The following is a 17,282-nucleotide window of genomic DNA, read 5'->3' as shown; positions in this document are numbered from 1 at the left end:
AACATAGATCTTAACTTCACATCATCTCTCGGCATTCAAACAAATACAACCAATGTCGGATCTCATCTTTTCTTCATTTGCCACTACAATACCCATCTGACCCTGACCATCATCTATCATAAATGTCCACATCAATGTCTAAATACCTATTAAACACAAGAAAACAAGTAAAACGCAGTCTAATGGCCTGCACCCCCTCATCACATTTCATTTCAAAATCGCCTCTCTTTACTCCAATAAAATCCAACTCCTCCCCTTTTGTATGACGCCTTCGGGGTATATGATATGGTAGGTCACTCAATTGTCTCTCATGACACAAGTTGCATGACATGGTAGGCCACTAAGTGCGGACAGGACTTCGGTTTTCACGCCTTGCGGATCGTTCTCTAATGAGTCGCTTACTCGTCTCTTCGTCAAAGCCGCAAATGTCTCTCAGGAAGCAGAGTCTATATCCGTTAGCTGTGTTCATCAATGTTGAATCCTGGGTCACTCACTTATCCTCGGAAGTCTCCTTCTCACACATATCTTCAAAGCTTTGTTGACTTTCCATCCAGGCTGTTGCTCTGCCTCTAGGATCAACCTTCTTGACCCAAAGGTTAAAAGTTCCAGTCACAGGTCGATGATCGCTGACTCTGACCTCATGCCGTCTATAGTCAAACTGTTCAACTCGACCTCGACCTCTATATAATAGTCGATCACACCAAGCAGGGCTTCGTCTCTTTTCGCTCGTGTCGTAGTTGTCGGTACCCACGTCGTATTTGTATGTTGGGGCGAATGTAATTGGCATCTCTTCAAATGCTCGAAGCTTGAATGCTGGATTTCGGCGACGTGCTACCAAAAGCTGATCTCGCTCGAGGAGTTTGCCGAGGTTGTTCTGTTTGACTGCTGCGACAACAGTATCGCGGGACATGGTGTCAATTCGGTAGTTCAGATCGCCGTTGAGAATGCAGAGTTCGTGATCCATAATCAGACTTCCATCGCCTCCACCAACAAAGCTGTCGATACGCGATGCCGAATCCCTCTCAGTGTTGAACAAATTGGCTTCGAGAATGGCAGCGACGTCGTTGTGTCGTGCGTTCGCTTGTGACTGCCCAGCAGCTAAATGGCAATTGACAAGACAAATCGAAGTATCGTCAACTCGGAAGCGAACAGCAACACAACCCTTGTTACCATGTAAACCACCCATACCTCGCTTCACCTCTGCCCCTTGAAGTCCTCGAATTCTGTCTCGAAGATGTGCTTTGACAAATACACATGTAAAGAGTCCTACCATGGGTGCTGTGTGGAGGAGATGGTAAAGGTCGTCTGCCGGCATATAGTCGTCGAGTGTCTTCATCAAAAAGTCACGCCAATCTCGATATTGATGGCTCATTCGTTCCTGGTCAGTTCCAGCTTCCTTCTTTTTGGGTTTGAGGAATCGTTTGGCCGTTAGTTTCTTGTCCTCCAAATCAACAAGTTCTTGGAAACCAAACACAAGAATATCCGGTGAACCACTTGACTGAACAAGGTCTTGGAAAAAGGTTGCATCGCCTTGAGAGTGTCGCAAACTTGACGGTGTCGATGCTCCTGCATTCCATGTAAAGAATAACGCTCGAATCTCTTCGAAATCGCAGTACTGGGTGTCTTTTGACTTCATAGAATCCTCAAGGAAGTCGTCTTCCAATAAACCATCCCAGGCCTTGATCTTGTTGTCTGCTCCCAACGAAATCACTTGCTGTCGGTCCATAAAGTATGCGCACGAAGGATCGGCTGACATCTTGACAATAGGATTTTCGTGTCCCTGCCACTCCTTGAGAATGACCCAAGGCGCTTCCTCCACATCGTAGACACAAATCTTGCCGGTGTTGTATGCCGCCCAGATATAATTTCCTGCACTCGTCAAGGAGTTGATCTTCCATGTGCTGATATTCAACATTGTGGTACACGAATAATCCTTGGTGTTGTAAATTGTCACCTTTCCGTCGACATGACCAAAGAATACCTTGTCTGGATGTGATTTGACAAGAGTGCCCGAGGTAACCTCTCCAGCATTATCCGAGATAAGAGGTCGAACGAGCACTTGAAATTGGGTCCTTCCATCGACTGTTGGTGCGAAAACTCGAATTTCCTTGCCTGTGGCGTGCCAAAGCTCATCACCAATAACCATGGAATGCGTGTGTCCTTTAGGAACCTTGTAGCTTTGAGTGGGATGACCAGAAATACTTGCAACGGCAGTTTCGTCAGGTCCCCAGACAAGTAGTGTTCCCGACTCGTCCAGAGTCCAAACTTCGTTCCAATGTCGGTAGATCTTCGTGACTTCGTATCGGCCATGGACATTCGGTTTGCTCTGCGTTATGGCATGCGTCGCAATTTCGACTTCCATCAAGTCTCCGGTGTTGGTGCCAATCCACAATCGCTTTCCCTCTTCTCTCGGATCGGCAGCTGGTTTGAAGATTACTGCACTCGCTCTAACTCCTTCGGTATGTTGAAGACTCATGATTTGTTCGCCATCTATTAAACTCCAGACTCTTGTCATATAACCACTGGCGCAGATGAATTCACCACACACATCAAAGCTCCTCGCATCATACTTTGTCGAGAGCTCATAAGTCCCATGTTTGCTGAAAGGTGGTCGTCGATTGGTATTTGAAGCTTCGGGATACGTGGTGACATGATGAATGGCCTCGGCTTTTGGTGGAAGTCTAGCGGCAACAACAGGAGTGGATGCTATTGCCTTTGGGGGCGGAGCAGCGGGAGCTGATGCTGGAATAGTTGCCGGAATACTCACTGGAGCGATACGGAACTCGGCGGGTGTTCGATCGGATGCTCTATCTATTGTCATTGATCTGCCGTGTGTCCTAGGAGCAGCCAACTGCTGTGGTTTCTGATCCGGTTGTGAAACGACTCGCTTCGGTGGTGATGATGAAGGCATAGGGTCAACAGCTTGAACCGCGGTTGGTGCAGCTGGTCGTTGAGGTCGTGGTGGAGGTGGCATGCTGTTATTGTTATTTAACGGAGGAGGTCGAGGGGGAGGTTCAAACGTCCTCGCTGGTAACGCAGGTCTAGAATCGCCAGTCATTTGAGGTGTAATATGCCCTCTCATCCCATTTGCCTCCTCACGATCTTTCCTAACTGAATGATGAACAGGCGGAGGATCGAAACCGACAACCACTGATCTCGGTCTTTGGGGCTCAATTTGTGATTGTGGTCTTGGACGAGTCGGTAATTTCGGTGGTGTCTCGTCACCAGAGTTTAAGCTGCTTGGAGGACTATTGAACGGCGAATTCTCTTGTGAAATATCACTCCTCCGAGCTACCGTTGCTCCAGAGATAGCCCCCATCCTGGGCGCTGGAATAAGTGCCTTGTCATTTCGAGGTGCTGGCGGTGGTGGAGGCACCTTAACTCGACTTATCTCTCCAGATCGTCTAGGCGGAGGAGGTGATGGCGGTCGAGAGCCTCCAGGTCGAGGAGATTTGGGAGCGTTGTAAGATGGTGAAGTATTTAATGATCGACTGGGGATCTTGAAGGACTGGCCTCTAGCCAACGGTGTAGCGGGTGATGCGACGGCATCTGGGTTCACAAATGAAGGCTGATCCCCAACAGCAAGAGCTGGAATTCGATTCTTTGGCGGCGACTGAGGTGGAAGTACCGTCACAGCAGGAGGTATAGGTGGTGTTGGTTGAGTCTGAACTTGTGGTTTCGGCGGGACAGGTTTCGCAGACGGCGGCGGGGGAGGGGCATCTTGGCTGACAGACAATGCTGCAGGCTTCGGCTTTGGTCTCGCAGGGACGATTGGAGTTGAAGGGCTAGCCGGCGGTGCTTCAGGTTTGAAATCACGCAGTCTCGTCGGCTTCGGAGCTGGAGAGATGGGTCGTGAAGGCGGCTGGCTGGTTGAAGCGGTAGGTGGTACTTCGGTAGGTTTGCTGACGTTAGAGTTGGGAGAGGTTCCCATATTCTCGAATCGTGCTCGCAAGGATGATACAGGCTTCTAATCATTGTCAGTGACGTTCAACCATATGTTGGAATACATACAAGTGAAGAGCCATCAGGCCCTTCTCCATTTGTAGGCTCCATGATAGAGTATGCTTCGGTCGAGGGTGATCTACCCACTACACCCACGCCCAGCAATCACTCATGAAGGCATCAACAGATGATGTTAATGTCGGCCTGAGCGTTGTATAAAGTAACTTAGAAAAGTTGCAGTTGGTCGGTGTAAATTAATTCGAGATGCTAAAGTTAAGCTCCCAAAAGTCGGCGCTGGGCAGTGACAAGGAATGGTTGGGAGTCGATGAAAGAGCGGGTGGATGATGTTAATGACAGGGGCCGTTGAAAGCCAACAGTTCTCGTCGAGAGGATATCGTGGCCGAAATCAAGGTAAACAAAAAGAGGGATGTTTTGGTAAAGTGTCTTTTTTTGCGCAGACACAAATACAAGTCCCCTATTTCCTCGTGGCTTCAGTGTCAATGTCGATCTTGCAGCGAGTTGTCTTGCGTGGTCTCTCACAATTTCAAGCTGGCTGAGCCACCCTTATGTCATAATTGGGTGTATCTAATGGGTCTCTTGGCACTGTAGAGCTATGCGTTTTGGGTGTAGCTGTCACTGTGCATTTATTCTCGTGTCCATGATGATGCACGGTGAAGCTACCAGGGTTGATTGATTTCCACTAAGGCTTCAGGGGTGTAACGGCGGGGAAAGCATTGAAGTTGAAGATTGACCGCGTGGTCTTGCCGCGTGGGCAGTAGAAATGAAACAAACAAAGGATGATTGGATTAAATTAAGCTTTATTGTTGGATGTCACTAACAAAGTGCTCTGCCAGTCTCTGCACAGTATTGATGTCCAGTTCTTGTTATTGAAGCTGTCTGAACGTGTCGTTGGTACCTGAAGATCGACGCATGAAACAGCTACTCGAGTTTCATTAATACAGCCACCTTTACCAATGAGTTTGATATAAAGACGTCTAGACTAGACCCATCAAAGTTACCTCTAGGGATTTTAGATGCATTCTTTGGCATCATGGAAGCGGCTAACTTGATGTGTAGAAACGGAGAATTTGAGAATAATTGTCAAATCCCTGCAAAGACACTTATGATTTCCAGTCTAAAACGTAGCTGATGGTTGCCGCAGGCCTAGAGACTCAGGTGAAACCCGTTCTAGCGGCAGCAGATCCACCGTTTAGGTTGTTCTATCAATACAATGCTTATCCGTAGACACGCGACAGTCGTGGTAATTGTACACTCTCGTTGTCACAGGATACTCTACGTCATGGAAAAGACCAGAGTCCATAGAATGGCTTAATTACCTTCCCTGATACAAATTGGAAGATGTCAAAAGACGTACCAGCCATTTAAACTCCGAGACACATCAAAAGAAGCTGCGATTGGTACGTACCTACCTCCCGCATCCAAAGTTAAAGAGCTAAGGCAAGGTGGATGCCAAGCGACAAGGCCGAGACCTTAAAGGAACCGACGTATATATCATGTCAGGCCATTTCCACTTACACCTTTACCAAACCCTGCCACTTCAATCTTGCACCCCGATTTTCGCTTTCAAAAATTCTCACAACTCTCTGAACTATCAACTATCGTCAAAATGAACACTGTAAGTTCCCTACGAGACATTTCCCATGAATGCGCGGCTTATGCTAACTTCTGCAGGTCAAATCCTTCTGGTTCGTACTTGCATCCGATCTCCGGTAACCCGATTAGCATCTCGAAACTGACCACTTTACCACAGGTTGGGCTGGGGCTCTCTCTGCGTCGGTATGAATCATCTATGCTTCATATCTACATCTTGCTAACTTCTTACAGCCGGCGGCGGTGCCTACTACTTCGCTAAGCAGCAAATCAATGCCGACCGTCAAGCCAAGATGGACGCCCATCGCAAGAAGAGACAGATGATCCATGACCTCGAGGTTGAACATGACGGCGGTCCTCCTCGCGATGATCACGCTTTCTCACCAAGCACCGAAATCGCCAAAGATCCTGCTCCTACGAGACATGCGCCAGCAACCGAGAATCAACGAATCAATGAGAAGAGCAAGTACGAGAGCAGTTCCGTATACCGGAGTCCCAAGGGCGATAGGTTCTCCTAGATGACGAAAGTCACATGGATGGAAAGAGCTCCCGGAGCTGTGTACAACAACTGCTTTACGAATTGCTTTATCATGAATTACTTGGGGAGTGCAAAAGGAGGGGCCAATGGCCTGTTGACTGCAACACAAATGTGCTCAGTATTTGGCTTATTCTGCTCATGAGTTGGATGCAACATGTACGGACAAGACCGGCAAGAGTGGACCCATGAACCTGGTGTTGACCTCGCTTGCGGACTTTACGGAAAGAATCGCTTACCACCTCTCGCTGGGCTGTCTCTGTCTGCATTTATGCGTATATCATAGTTAGGAAATTGACTGTATTCACCCAATCTGTATCACAGTGACGTTATCTCCATGATGAAACTCTATAATTGTCGAATAGCTGTATTTGAGGCTTAACTGCACAGCCACATGTTTCCGGTAATTAGCCGCTTACACTTAGAGACTCCACCATAGCTTCAATAATACAACCAACTTTATCCTTCAACATTTTGTTTACATACACCTTCGAACACAGAGATCCCCTCGTAAATCGCCAACATGGCAACCCCAGAGCTGGCCATCGCAAAGGCTACACTCTCCGCCACGCTATTCCGCGCCGATCCAACATCCCTAAGCCGTCCTTCAGTCGAAGCATTCTTCTCGCTCCTAACAGACGCCCTCGCCCAGTGCTCGCGCCCCAACGTCCAGGTCTGCTCCATCGCTTGAAAAGCTGTTCCTCTACCACAAGGCAGAAGTCACTAAATTTTGCGTGCTTTTTTTGGTTCAACAGAAATGCAAGGTTTGGATCGTCGAAAATGTTGCGCCGTCTACCGCGCGCACCACTGCGCTTGCCAAGTACTTAGGTGCTTTATCAAAGAGTCTACAAGATGACGGTTCGCGACCGAGTCTCAAACGACGCAGACTTCATCTGTTGTATGTTTTGAATGACGTTTTTCATCATTTCGTTGCGAGAAAGGGCGATGTTCAGTTTGCGATGCTCTGGGAGAAAGTATTGCCTAGCTTAATCGCAAGCGCTGCCGCCTTCAACAATTGCCCGAAACACAAGAAGAAACTTGCGGATTTGATTCAGATATGGCTAGAGAAGCAGTATCTCAGACCGAATGTTATCATCCAACTCGAAGACGCTCTCGCCAGTGGTGTTGCGCCACAAACCGAAGAACCGCAAGTTTCGAACGCTTCGATTAAGCTCGCCAAGGACGCGCCCTTTACTCTCCCTTCATTCCACGGCGACCATTCAGTACCGTGGTACGATTTACCCGCTACGACATGGCTGCCGCATTTGACGCCGAATTCGACCAAAGCGATGTACCCCGATCAGATTCGACCCATTCAACTCGCTTCTGGACCGGCAGATAAAGTTCTTGTTACCGCTGTGCAAGATCTCTTAGGTGAGGTTGAGCGCATGTTTTCCAAAGAGCAGAAATGGGACGACGACAACGATCTGAACGAGCTCGGAGAACGAGTTGTTCTCGATGAAATTACAGGTGATATTATCGGAGGTGAGACGTACTACGGCTGGTCTCGTCGATTTTGCGAAAAGATGAAGGAGCGCAAGAAGAAGGGTACCAAAGATCGAGGTCGTTCACGTTCCAGGTCACGTAGCTACTCTCGAGGTCGATCACGAAGCTCTTCACGACCTGCGCATAAACGTCCAAGAGTCAGAGACTCGAGAAGTCGAAGTCCCTCGCATAGCCGGAGTCGATCATACAGCCGCGGTGAACGCAGTCGACGTCGTAGCTCAAGCTACAGCCGAAGTCGCAGTCGAAGCCGGCGACGATCATACAGCAGATCACCTACGCGCTCACCTGCACGATTCAAAGAAGCTCAAGATCGACCACGTCCACCTCCAATCCCTCAACAGCCGCCACAAGGTCATTTCCCTCCGGTTCCTCCACCAGGTGATTTCCCATTACCACCTCCGCCTCCAGTGGGCTATCAAGGACCTTGGCCACCACCGCCTCCTCCACACATGGCACAAGGTTGGTTTCCTCCTAACCCTGCCATGATGGGACAGATGATGGGATGGAACGTTCCGCCTCCACCTCCGCCGCAGAATGGATATCAAGGAAGAGGAAGAGGCGGTGGATTCCGTGGTAGAGGAAGAGGTGGTTACGATCGAGGACGAGGATGGTAATTCCTAGCAGGATGGTCGCTAGATAGACGGAGTCAATGGTCCTTTAGACCTCAAGCATTGCTACATTCGAACAACAGTATAAATTGACAATAATGACTTTTATTTTAGTCTTGCTCATTCATCGTCTACATAAAACCAAGCAGACCTAACCCTCTCTCTTCACACAGCAAAACACAAGAACACAACATAAACCAGGACCAGTGAAGAACCCATAGTCCAGTCCAGTCCAGAAGAAAAAAGTAAAAAAGTAAGAAAACAAAGTAAGAATTCGCCCAAAGAGTTACACGAAGCGTAGACGTCCATGCTTTTTGTTATGCCCGTTTCCACGACACAGATATAATATAAGCATTCGAGGTTCGCTTTTCAATAGTCAGAGGTGAGAAGAACACGTGTAGCATTGTAAATGTCATCTGCTCGTATTTTTCCCAGCTGCCCCGAATGTGCTCTAGCTGAGGCGAACCAAGAAAGAAGGTTGAAGGCGTTGTAGAGCGATTTTGTCCTCCAACCCAGCAAAGTGACTGCAGCAAGTGACTGTATGTCGAGTACGCATGTTCCCAAGTCCATTATTGAACCGCGAAAAACCAACCCCTCCTCATAATCATAATACCACCAAGACTATGCAGCAATGATCGTTATCCGAATCCACCATGTCCCATGCGATTCGGAAGGGAATCTGCTCTTCTATCCAAGCTCATGCCGATGAATAGAGCTGTCGAGGATTACCGGCTAGATCCTACAGAGTTGTCTCGCTCGTGAAGACTGGGTCGGCCATCTTGCAACTTAAGCGAATCGAGGCGCTTGGAATTGTCTTCAGTGGCGGCGTCGTCTTCGTTCACACTGGGCATAGGGGTGATCTGAGTAGCACCAGAAATTCCGTTACTGTTGCTTTCTCTCTGCTGGTTGGCCTTTTCGCTCAAGGCAGCCCATTTACGCTCACGAAGAGCTTCGCGTGCTGCAGCGCTGTTTTGCTGTTCCGTGTACTCGTGGGAGCAATCGTCAAACAATTGAGGGTTAATCTCCATAAAGAGCTTCATGGCGTTATACACCATGCCGTGAATTGTTCTAAACAGTTAGAATTGCGTTTCGAGAATTGCTCTTCGATCGAAAATGCACATACCTGTTCCAGTGTCCCTTGGAGTTCTCATAAAGGGGAGCAAACATGATGGGAAGAATAATCTCCACATTATCGCTGACGAGATTACAGAAATACTCATTGTTCCAGAAGTAAAGAGCACGCTCAGCAACTTGAAAGTGAGGGCTGGCAACAGACTTGGCCAACTGGTGGAATAGAGGTTCTTGAACCTTGGCAAACTCTGCGGGATCCATAACCTCAAAAATATCTTCGACTTCGTTGAGGAACATGACCTCCTTTGTGCTGTTGACCTTGGGCCAGTAACGAAGAAGTCCCAATACAACCTGAATTATTAGCTTGTGACATGCATCAGAGTCAATTTACTTACATCCTCGGTAAGAGATGCGTCCTTCTCGAGGAATTGCACAATACAGTAGGCAAGCTGAGGGTGGTACATGCTCAGACTCTTGGGCTTGTGTAGAGGCAATAACACTCGGGTAAGAAAGATCTTGTGCTCCTCCTTGAGGGGGAGAGCAAAACCGTTGATAATTGAACCAAGAATCTCGAGCAACTCGGCAATACCGTTGAAACGCTCTGTTTCGTAGGTGAATTGGAAAAAGACGTTGTTGATAGATCTTCTAATAAAAGATCGTAGGTTAAGGAATTTTCCGTAGATGCGGTGGAGGGTGGTCTTGAGGAAATCTCTCTCGCGGGGATCTTCGGAATCAAACAATTCCAAAAGCTGCAGAACAAAGCTGTGGTCGATGTATGCCTTGGCAATGTTGGTGTTGAAATCCTGACTCTCGATGAAGCGCAGGAAGAACTCATAGACGACCTGGATATGGGGCCAAGCAACCTCGAGAACAGGTTCATCCTCTTCAGGATCAAAAGCCTCGCCTTGAGGGTTTATCGGGGGTGGGATCGGACGGAAAAGGTTCTTGGCAAACATATCGACAACCTTGGGGTACATGGGTTCGGTAATAACCTGTCGGTTGTTGGCGACGTAATCCAGCAGCTCGTGCAGAGCGAGTCTCTTGATTTCCTTTGACTTCATGTCGCCGCTCGCATCGTTAAAGTCGAATATGACGTTACATTGGTCAATCTTTTGCATAAAGAGTTCTTGTCGTCGGTTGGGAGGAACCTCGTGGAAACCGGGCAGCTTCTCAAGCTCACGGTGAGCTGAGATGTCGAATCGCGAGGAATGCTGCCTCTTTGGGGTTCGAAGTCCCTCTGGAATCGCATCGCGGTTATCTATTCCTCGATGGATCAAGAGCGACTTTTGACCAGCTTTAGGAGGAGCCAAGTCGTGTGGCATCGTCTCGGCGGCTCCCGGGGGAGGGACGTGCTATGAAATATGTTAGCGGATGTTCAGAAATCCAAGCACGGAAACGTACGCCAGGTGTAGGACTAATTACAACGGTTGGAGGCAGTCGGGAGTTTGAGCTGCCATTAGGACTCGAGGCGCCTCCGGAAGCATAACGATCAGGGGTGTTACCGGCCTGAGTGACATTGGACAGGTTGGAGGGCTGAGAAGCGCTGCCGTGTTCGCCGGAACTGTTTTGCGGCAGTGGCTTGTTTCGAGGATCGTTCAAAGTCGACGTGGAGGATGAGGGCGTGAGCACAGGTGACTGATTGTTATCCCGTGATGAGGGAGACGCGGTACCATCCTTATTATCCTTGTTCTTCTTAGAAGACTTGTTTGGGTCTTTGCCACGCGAAAGCTGTTCATGTTAGCGGAGACAAATACATTGGACGAAAAACATACAACTCTCTGACTGAAGCGCTTCATCTTGTCGGACAACAGCGTGTCTTGTGGAGGGGCGGTTTAAGACGCCCGCTGCTCAACTGTATGAAGCAGTGGGGCACCGGGGCAACGACGTCAGGGGGAGGGAACGTCGAAAGGTGACAGTAGCTGCGCAAGAGGCTGATTGAGAAGCGTTGTAGATGATGATATTGATAGTCGTTATTAGCAAACGATTTGAAGGTGAGATAAGAGGGGCCGGCGAAGCGAAAGCGTTGTAATGCTGTCGGGAGCCGGACGAAGAACCGCGAGTGCGAGAGCTGGAGGAGTCGAGGCGGCTCGAGATTGGATGAACCAAGCTGAGGAGGCTGAAACAGGACCTGGTGAAGAAAGACTACTCGAGGGAGCGGAATGCGACGATTGATCCCATGCAGGAAGTGGACGATAAAGCACTGAACCAGCCAGGGCTGAGAATGATGGTATTGGGCGACGGTGGGTTATCGTGCGGTGCAATTGATTGCAGTGCGGTGCAGCGCTGGTGCAGGTGCTGGTACTTGCGCAGGAGTGCTGCTGGAACTGGGGCCCTTTCTCTGCTGATGGTTTGGGATCTTGTCTAGGGGAAGAATCAAAGGTCGGGAGTAAGAAGGAAAAGAATCACAAAGACGCGGCGTGGTTGGAGATGCTCACGGCGGCTGCTGAGTCGAGCCTCGTTGTCGTCGTTGAGGAATCGGAAACTTGTCGTAGGTAGTAGGTAATAGGTAGTGATCGTTGGGCGCCGGCGAGAAGAGGTTCTTTGCGGGGGGAAGCTCAGGTCCAGTTGAAGGGAACGCGCTTGGGATTATTGGGGTTGGTCAGTGTTAGTGATGAGGTGCATCTGCCACATAATCACTAACAAATCTCCTTGACGTGCCTGATTCTGAGGATGCTAACTGGCCGAGCTATGTTGGTTTGACCCTGGCTGGGATGGTGCTGGGAACGGGCGGTGAAACCAACTAAAAGGCGCTGCAGAGGCGTATTAGGGGATGATGCCCCTCCTAGATGGACCCCGACGGCTAGAGTTGGTACTGATCCAATCCAATTTCTAGGATCAATGCAGAACATTTCGGGTGATATTAATCACCGTCGCATGATTAATAAGTTATATCTTTATTTATATAGATCTTTGCAATTTCGTTGTATCTTGATTAGATCTCGACAATCTTCAATCCATCTGCCAAGATGTGGGCGTCAAGGGATAGTTGGAGTGCCACTAGGTGAGAGTTGAACCAGTCACGCGGTCGAAATTATACTGGGCTGTGCAAGACGGTACTTTGACGCATTGCATCTTTTCACTTCAAGGACAGTTTTGAGTTTGTTCTAGAATAATGATGGGTTGATAGGCCTGGTTCTGCTAGAATTCAGCAGCTGTACCAATTTGATGGTACGCCAGTGCAAATAAGCTGATTATAGCTGGTTGATCAGCATTATGGCACTGACCACACACAGTAAGTCAGATCGCATGTGAAGGTTGATGTTTATATGGCCTCATTGAGGTAGAGGCACCAACACATCATGTGTTATAATGTTCTACTTTACTTCAATTCTTCATTGAAAGTTGCAAAATGATACCCAAGATGTCAAGTTAAGCACAGGCCACCCGGAGCTTTTCAGCCACAGGAACAGCTCCTTCCTTGTCTCCATCTGCACTGTCCAGATGCGGATAAGCGACCAGAAATACACCGTGTGATCTATGCATTTTACTGTCAACTCCAAAGCCACATCGTCAAGGTACGAATCACGTCAAATCATCATCATCGTGGATCAAGTTGCAACGACAAAAGGGTGACATTCATTCAGCCCCTTCTTCAACGTTCCGAGACGTCAGCACAGAAACTTACCAAGTCAAAAACTTTGCCGTCATTGGTCACTATTCTGGGGGTTGGAGATCATCTTACTTCCGTACAAGGCTAGTTCCGGTGTCCAATTTGACCCTGGCTTGTTTTTTCTACTCGAACTCTCTACACCACAACTTACACCTGCAGGTCGAGATCAAGACTCAATATCATCGTTTCCTTACACAATCTCATACGAATGATCCCACAATAACATTCAAAATGGAGGTGGATTTAGTATCCGACGAAAATGACTACGATAGCTATGATGAGACTCAATTCGACGATGACAATGGCGAAAGAGCTTCTTCATCTGTTCATCCCGATTCAGCCCCTCGATATACGATCCCTGAGCGTGTCATAGGGGCTGTTGAGATTCCTGCTGTAGTAAACAACCCCGACCGAGCAGTCAAGACGTTTGGTCGACATCCACATTTGCAACATGTAAGAATTCACCCCATTCAGTCTTCCCTACTAACAATTATAGCTTCTCGATACTGGAAGGAATTCAGTTCCATTCTATATAACACCTGAAGATCCATTCTGCAAACCTATCATGTCTCACAATGCTCGCAGTCATGATGTGGTCCTCAAAATCACAGTCCCAAAAAGAACAGGACGAAAGAGAAAGAGAGGAACAGATGGACCTTGGGAAGGAGATATCGAAGTCACCGACGAAGGCCAACCACGCGCAGACGATGGAGTTTCTTGCTACGCTCGATTGGATGATCCCAAGATTGTTCGTCGAAAAATGGTAGACAACATCGGCAACTACCATGTTGAAGCTGTGGGAGTGATTCGAAGTACGCATCGCTTCCGAGGACTTCACGACTTTTACTGGGACATGTCAAAGTCCAACTTTGCACAACGATATGTGAATCAAGTGCTCCCTGGAGACGGTGCGTTCTATACTTCCAATTCTATCACGATACTAACTGTATGTAGTCGACAAGATGAAGGAGTTTAAGTTCCTCCCTGGAGTTGACGAAGGTCCAAATGTCGACATCATCCCACCGCCCATGTTTACACACATGAGTCTCCCTTTCAACTACCAATACTCACAAAACCCGTACGTACGTGCGACTGAAGATGGCGGCACAATAAACACCACCGCTGTGAAGCAGGTTGGCTACTTTATTGGTGCAGAGGACCCTTCACCAACCGAACCTCAACTCCCACCCGATATGACTGATCCACGAATGGTGGAAATTATGGCTGAGCTTGAAGATGCTTTTGAGGAGCGACCGATCTGGACTCGACGATCTCTTCTCAATCACCTTGGGGGCAAGCTTAAGAACTGGAATGAACTCAAGAAATATCTCAACTACGCAGCCTATCAGTTCAAGGGAGGTCCATGGAGAGATGGAGTGGTTCAATATGGTATTGATCCACGAACAGACCCGAAATATCGAATCTATCAGACACTCATGTTCAAGCTTCCTAAGCAGAAGCGCGCCCAGCGTGGCCAAACATGGAAATCATTACGCAAAGTCCAAATGGGACCGCTAAAGGAGTTTCTGGAGGAACTTTCGGAGAGTCATGTCTTTGATGGTGAAACCTTCCACACCGATGGAAAAGTGTGGCAGGTCTGTGATATCACCGATCCTCTACTCAAAGAGCTTTTCGAGAACGCTGCTATACGCCCTGAATGGGATCCAAGCAGTGGATGGTACCATGGTGGTCTCTGGGCCAAAGTCAAAGCGATCATGAAGACAAAACTCGTGGCCATCCAGTTTGATCGACACCTTACAAGAGAAGACTTTGCGATGACATTAGAAACCGGCGATAAAACACCAGTCCGATCAAACCAAGCAACATTTCACCTTCCACTACCGAATCTTCGACTCACGGACGAAGAGCTCACACAGCTGCGAGGACGACAACCCACTAAGAAGAATAAGCATAAGGGCTATAGCGTGCGAGTTCGAGATCCCAATGCAGGACCTAAGAAGGCGACAGCTGGAGAGTCATCGACGGTAGCTGCTTCAGATAACCAAGAAGAAGAGGCCCGGTTGTTGGAGGAGATGGGATCTGGGAATGAGGATTCTGATGAGGGTGATGAAGATGAGTCTGGTGATGACGACGATGATGATGGGGATGGAGATATGATACGGGACGAGGATATAGATCCACAGATGTTTGCGTGAGCAGTCTGATCTCTGCTGCAAATATGAGAGAATATGTCACAGCAGGCGGGTGACAGAAGGGACGAAATAATTTGGTCACTTTATGGTAGCTCAGACTAGCATTTAGTCTACCTTATCATGAAGACCTAATCCTTAGAGCAAGATTCCTTCTGTTACTCACCGGAGTGTCCATGCTGTTGTTTGTTGACAACCTACAGATATCTCGTTTGTCAATGCTGGTGTCAACAAGAGACATCGTTATCAAACACGCTTCTGTGCAGGCGTCGATTGCCCTCATTTCAACGTGCATTCTGCTAAACAGTGTCCCTTGTCTCCATGATAGGCCCTTTCAGATTGCCTTTACAGATATCCGTTCATCGCAAAATCTAGATAGCTTCATGGTAGATTTGACTTTGTTATCCCCTTTCTCCTTAATGCAACTACAGTCTGAATAAAGTATGCAATAACAGGCCAAAGAGGAGACCAGTGAAAGCATGCAAGAAGCCTGCTCATGGATTGCCTGCTCGTTAGCCATCTAGCAGTTATTCACTGTTTGATTGTTATTACCCCCTCTTTCGTTTGCTGCCTATTCATTCACCATTGACCAAGATTCTAATCTCTTCCACTTTCTGCCACGGTCCGTTGCATTCATTTTCTGTTTGCTCATCTGCATCTTCCCGTTTGTCTCTTTCTCGCATGACAACACCCCCCTTCCAACTACGCACCTACCTTCCTATAAAGATGTTGACCTGCATTCCTTGCGGCAAAGTCTTCAAAGACTTCAAAGATCTTCTCACACACAAGCGCATCATGAGGGATAACGGCAGCGAGCACATCCACTGCTCCTTTTGCGGTGCGGACTTCAAGACCAAGGAGGCTGAAGCGATTCACATTCAGCAGGTATGTTGCCCTTTAGGTCTCTCCTAAAGCCCTTAGCGTTTCTCTCCTAATCTCTCCTAAGCACTTCACTAAACATCGTCATTTCATGAACACTTCACTAACTCTCGTCTAGTATCACCCAAAGGAACAGAATCTCTTCTGCTCCGGATGTGGAAAGGGACCTTTTGCTCGTGTCGGCGGCCTTGTAGCGCACATTCAGAAGGATTGCCCTCGTATCGATAACGAGACTATCGAAAGTCTCCGTGAGAAGAAGCTGGAGTTCTCCAACGCCCTTGTTGCTGCTACCAAGGAACCTCTCAAATCTGCCTACGGAGGGTATATGCCTGGTGCCTCCGACGCCTCCAGCACTTGGGGCTTTGAAGAATCTCGTCCTTTCGTCAACGACAAGGATGCATTTCCGACTCTTGGCGCGGGCATCGGCTCTCAAATGCGCAACAAGGAGAACGTCAGGGAAAACATCAACTCAGGCTCCGGTCCTCAGGTGAACAGCAAGGGAAAGGAGAAGGCAAACGACTGGAACCAGGGAAAGAATCTTTTCCCAGATGCCCCTGCTGCTCAGAAACCTACGCAACAGCAACTCGACCAGGCTACTGCCCCCAATGCCCGAGATGCCTATGGGCTTATGAGCATTCACAATCCAAGCCATCCCAACTTCAACGTTGGCCGCTACGCCTGTCAATTCACCGGCAAATACAACTGCCCTGTGGCCTCTTGCACCAAGACCTTCAAATCAGGCCCAGCTCTTCTTGGTCATCTCAAGTCTGAAGCTCACTCTGAGACCAAATACCGTTGCCCTTACTGTCTCAACACTTTCAACTCCCTGACTGCTATTGTTCAGCACGCTGAGTCCAACGGAGTCAAGTGCAAGATTCGTGAGATGGACAACTTCCGTCCTTATCTGGATCAGTTGCTTGCTGGCTTGGTCGACGTCAAAACGGAGAAGAACAAGGATGGTACTCTTCAGTTTGTTGTCGCCAAGGACTTTACTCGTCCTGGTCAGCAGAGTGCTCCTGCTCCCAAACGTGAGTACAAGCATGAGGATATCAAGTGGTAAACTGTGGTATCTGGTTATGATATCTGAACATAGAATTTACATGATCTGCTTTAAAGCGGCATGGATAAGAGGCACAAAAAGAAGAGTAACAGGCTCTCGATAGGTCTAGATACCTAAGTAACTAAATGATTGATGCCACGATTTGACACCTTCGTTCGTCGAGACCGCCACAAAGGAGTAAATATCGGTGAAGTCTATGCAAGCTCTGTGATGCCAGATATCCTGATATCCTCTTTGATGTAGTTGTCAGGGGTCTTCTTTGATGTATTTACCAGGGTTATAAAGAGCCAGGGGTACAGAACTCGATTTG

At 48.3% G+C, this 17,282-nt stretch overlaps 6 protein-coding genes across 6 annotated transcripts; 4 read left to right on the top strand and 2 right to left on the bottom strand.

Moving 5' to 3' along the window:
• Positions 1-340: 340 nt before the first annotated feature.
• FIESC28_04054 (uncharacterized protein) lies at positions 341-4,053 on the bottom strand (the record flags this gene model as incomplete). Its single annotated transcript, XM_031158201.1, has 3 exons — positions 341-446; positions 495-3,967; positions 4,012-4,053. 3 exons carry the CDS (start codon positions 4,051-4,053, stop codon positions 341-343), a joined length of 3,621 nt encoding a protein of 1,206 aa, XP_031017650.1.
• A 1,516-nt stretch (positions 4,054-5,569) lies between these two features.
• FIESC28_04053 (uncharacterized protein) lies at positions 5,570-6,071 on the top strand (the record flags this gene model as incomplete). The annotated part of the gene is made up of 4 exons (XM_031158200.1): positions 5,570-5,578; positions 5,635-5,648; positions 5,714-5,739; positions 5,788-6,071. 4 exons carry the CDS (start codon positions 5,570-5,572, stop codon positions 6,069-6,071), a joined length of 333 nt encoding a protein of 110 aa, XP_031017649.1.
• Positions 6,072-6,611: 540 nt separating this feature from the next.
• On the top strand, positions 6,612-8,080 carry FIESC28_04052 (uncharacterized protein; the record flags this gene model as incomplete). The annotated part of the gene is made up of 3 exons (XM_031158199.1): positions 6,612-6,761; positions 6,844-7,573; positions 7,668-8,080. 3 exons carry the CDS (start codon positions 6,612-6,614, stop codon positions 8,078-8,080), a joined length of 1,293 nt encoding a protein of 430 aa, XP_031017648.1.
• Positions 8,081-8,927: 847 nt separating this feature from the next.
• On the bottom strand, positions 8,928-11,069 carry FIESC28_04051 (uncharacterized protein; the record flags this gene model as incomplete). The annotated part of the gene is made up of 5 exons (XM_031158198.1): positions 8,928-9,270; positions 9,326-9,624; positions 9,669-10,625; positions 10,675-11,001; positions 11,046-11,069. 5 exons carry the CDS (start codon positions 11,067-11,069, stop codon positions 8,928-8,930), a joined length of 1,950 nt encoding a protein of 649 aa, XP_031017647.1.
• A 2,045-nt stretch (positions 11,070-13,114) lies between these two features.
• FIESC28_04050 (uncharacterized protein) lies at positions 13,115-15,039 on the top strand (the record flags this gene model as incomplete). Its single annotated transcript, XM_031158197.1, has 3 exons — positions 13,115-13,336; positions 13,380-13,791; positions 13,838-15,039. 3 exons carry the CDS (start codon positions 13,115-13,117, stop codon positions 15,037-15,039), a joined length of 1,836 nt encoding a protein of 611 aa, XP_031017646.1.
• Positions 15,040-15,759: 720 nt separating this feature from the next.
• FIESC28_04049 (uncharacterized protein) lies at positions 15,760-16,972 on the top strand (the record flags this gene model as incomplete). Its single annotated transcript, XM_031158196.1, has 2 exons — positions 15,760-15,918; positions 16,031-16,972. 2 exons carry the CDS (start codon positions 15,760-15,762, stop codon positions 16,970-16,972), a joined length of 1,101 nt encoding a protein of 366 aa, XP_031017645.1.
• Positions 16,973-17,282: the final 310 nt, after the last annotated feature.

This window comes from Fusarium coffeatum, assembly GCF_003316985.1.
Source record: "Fusarium coffeatum strain FIESC_28 chromosome Unknown BRIP53273_contig_84, whole genome shotgun sequence".
In the NCBI taxonomy this organism is placed as follows: domain Eukaryota; kingdom Fungi; phylum Ascomycota; class Sordariomycetes; order Hypocreales; family Nectriaceae; genus Fusarium; species Fusarium coffeatum.
The sequence above is the reverse complement of the archived record's forward strand: the minus strand, read 5'-3'. Positions and strand labels throughout refer to the sequence as shown.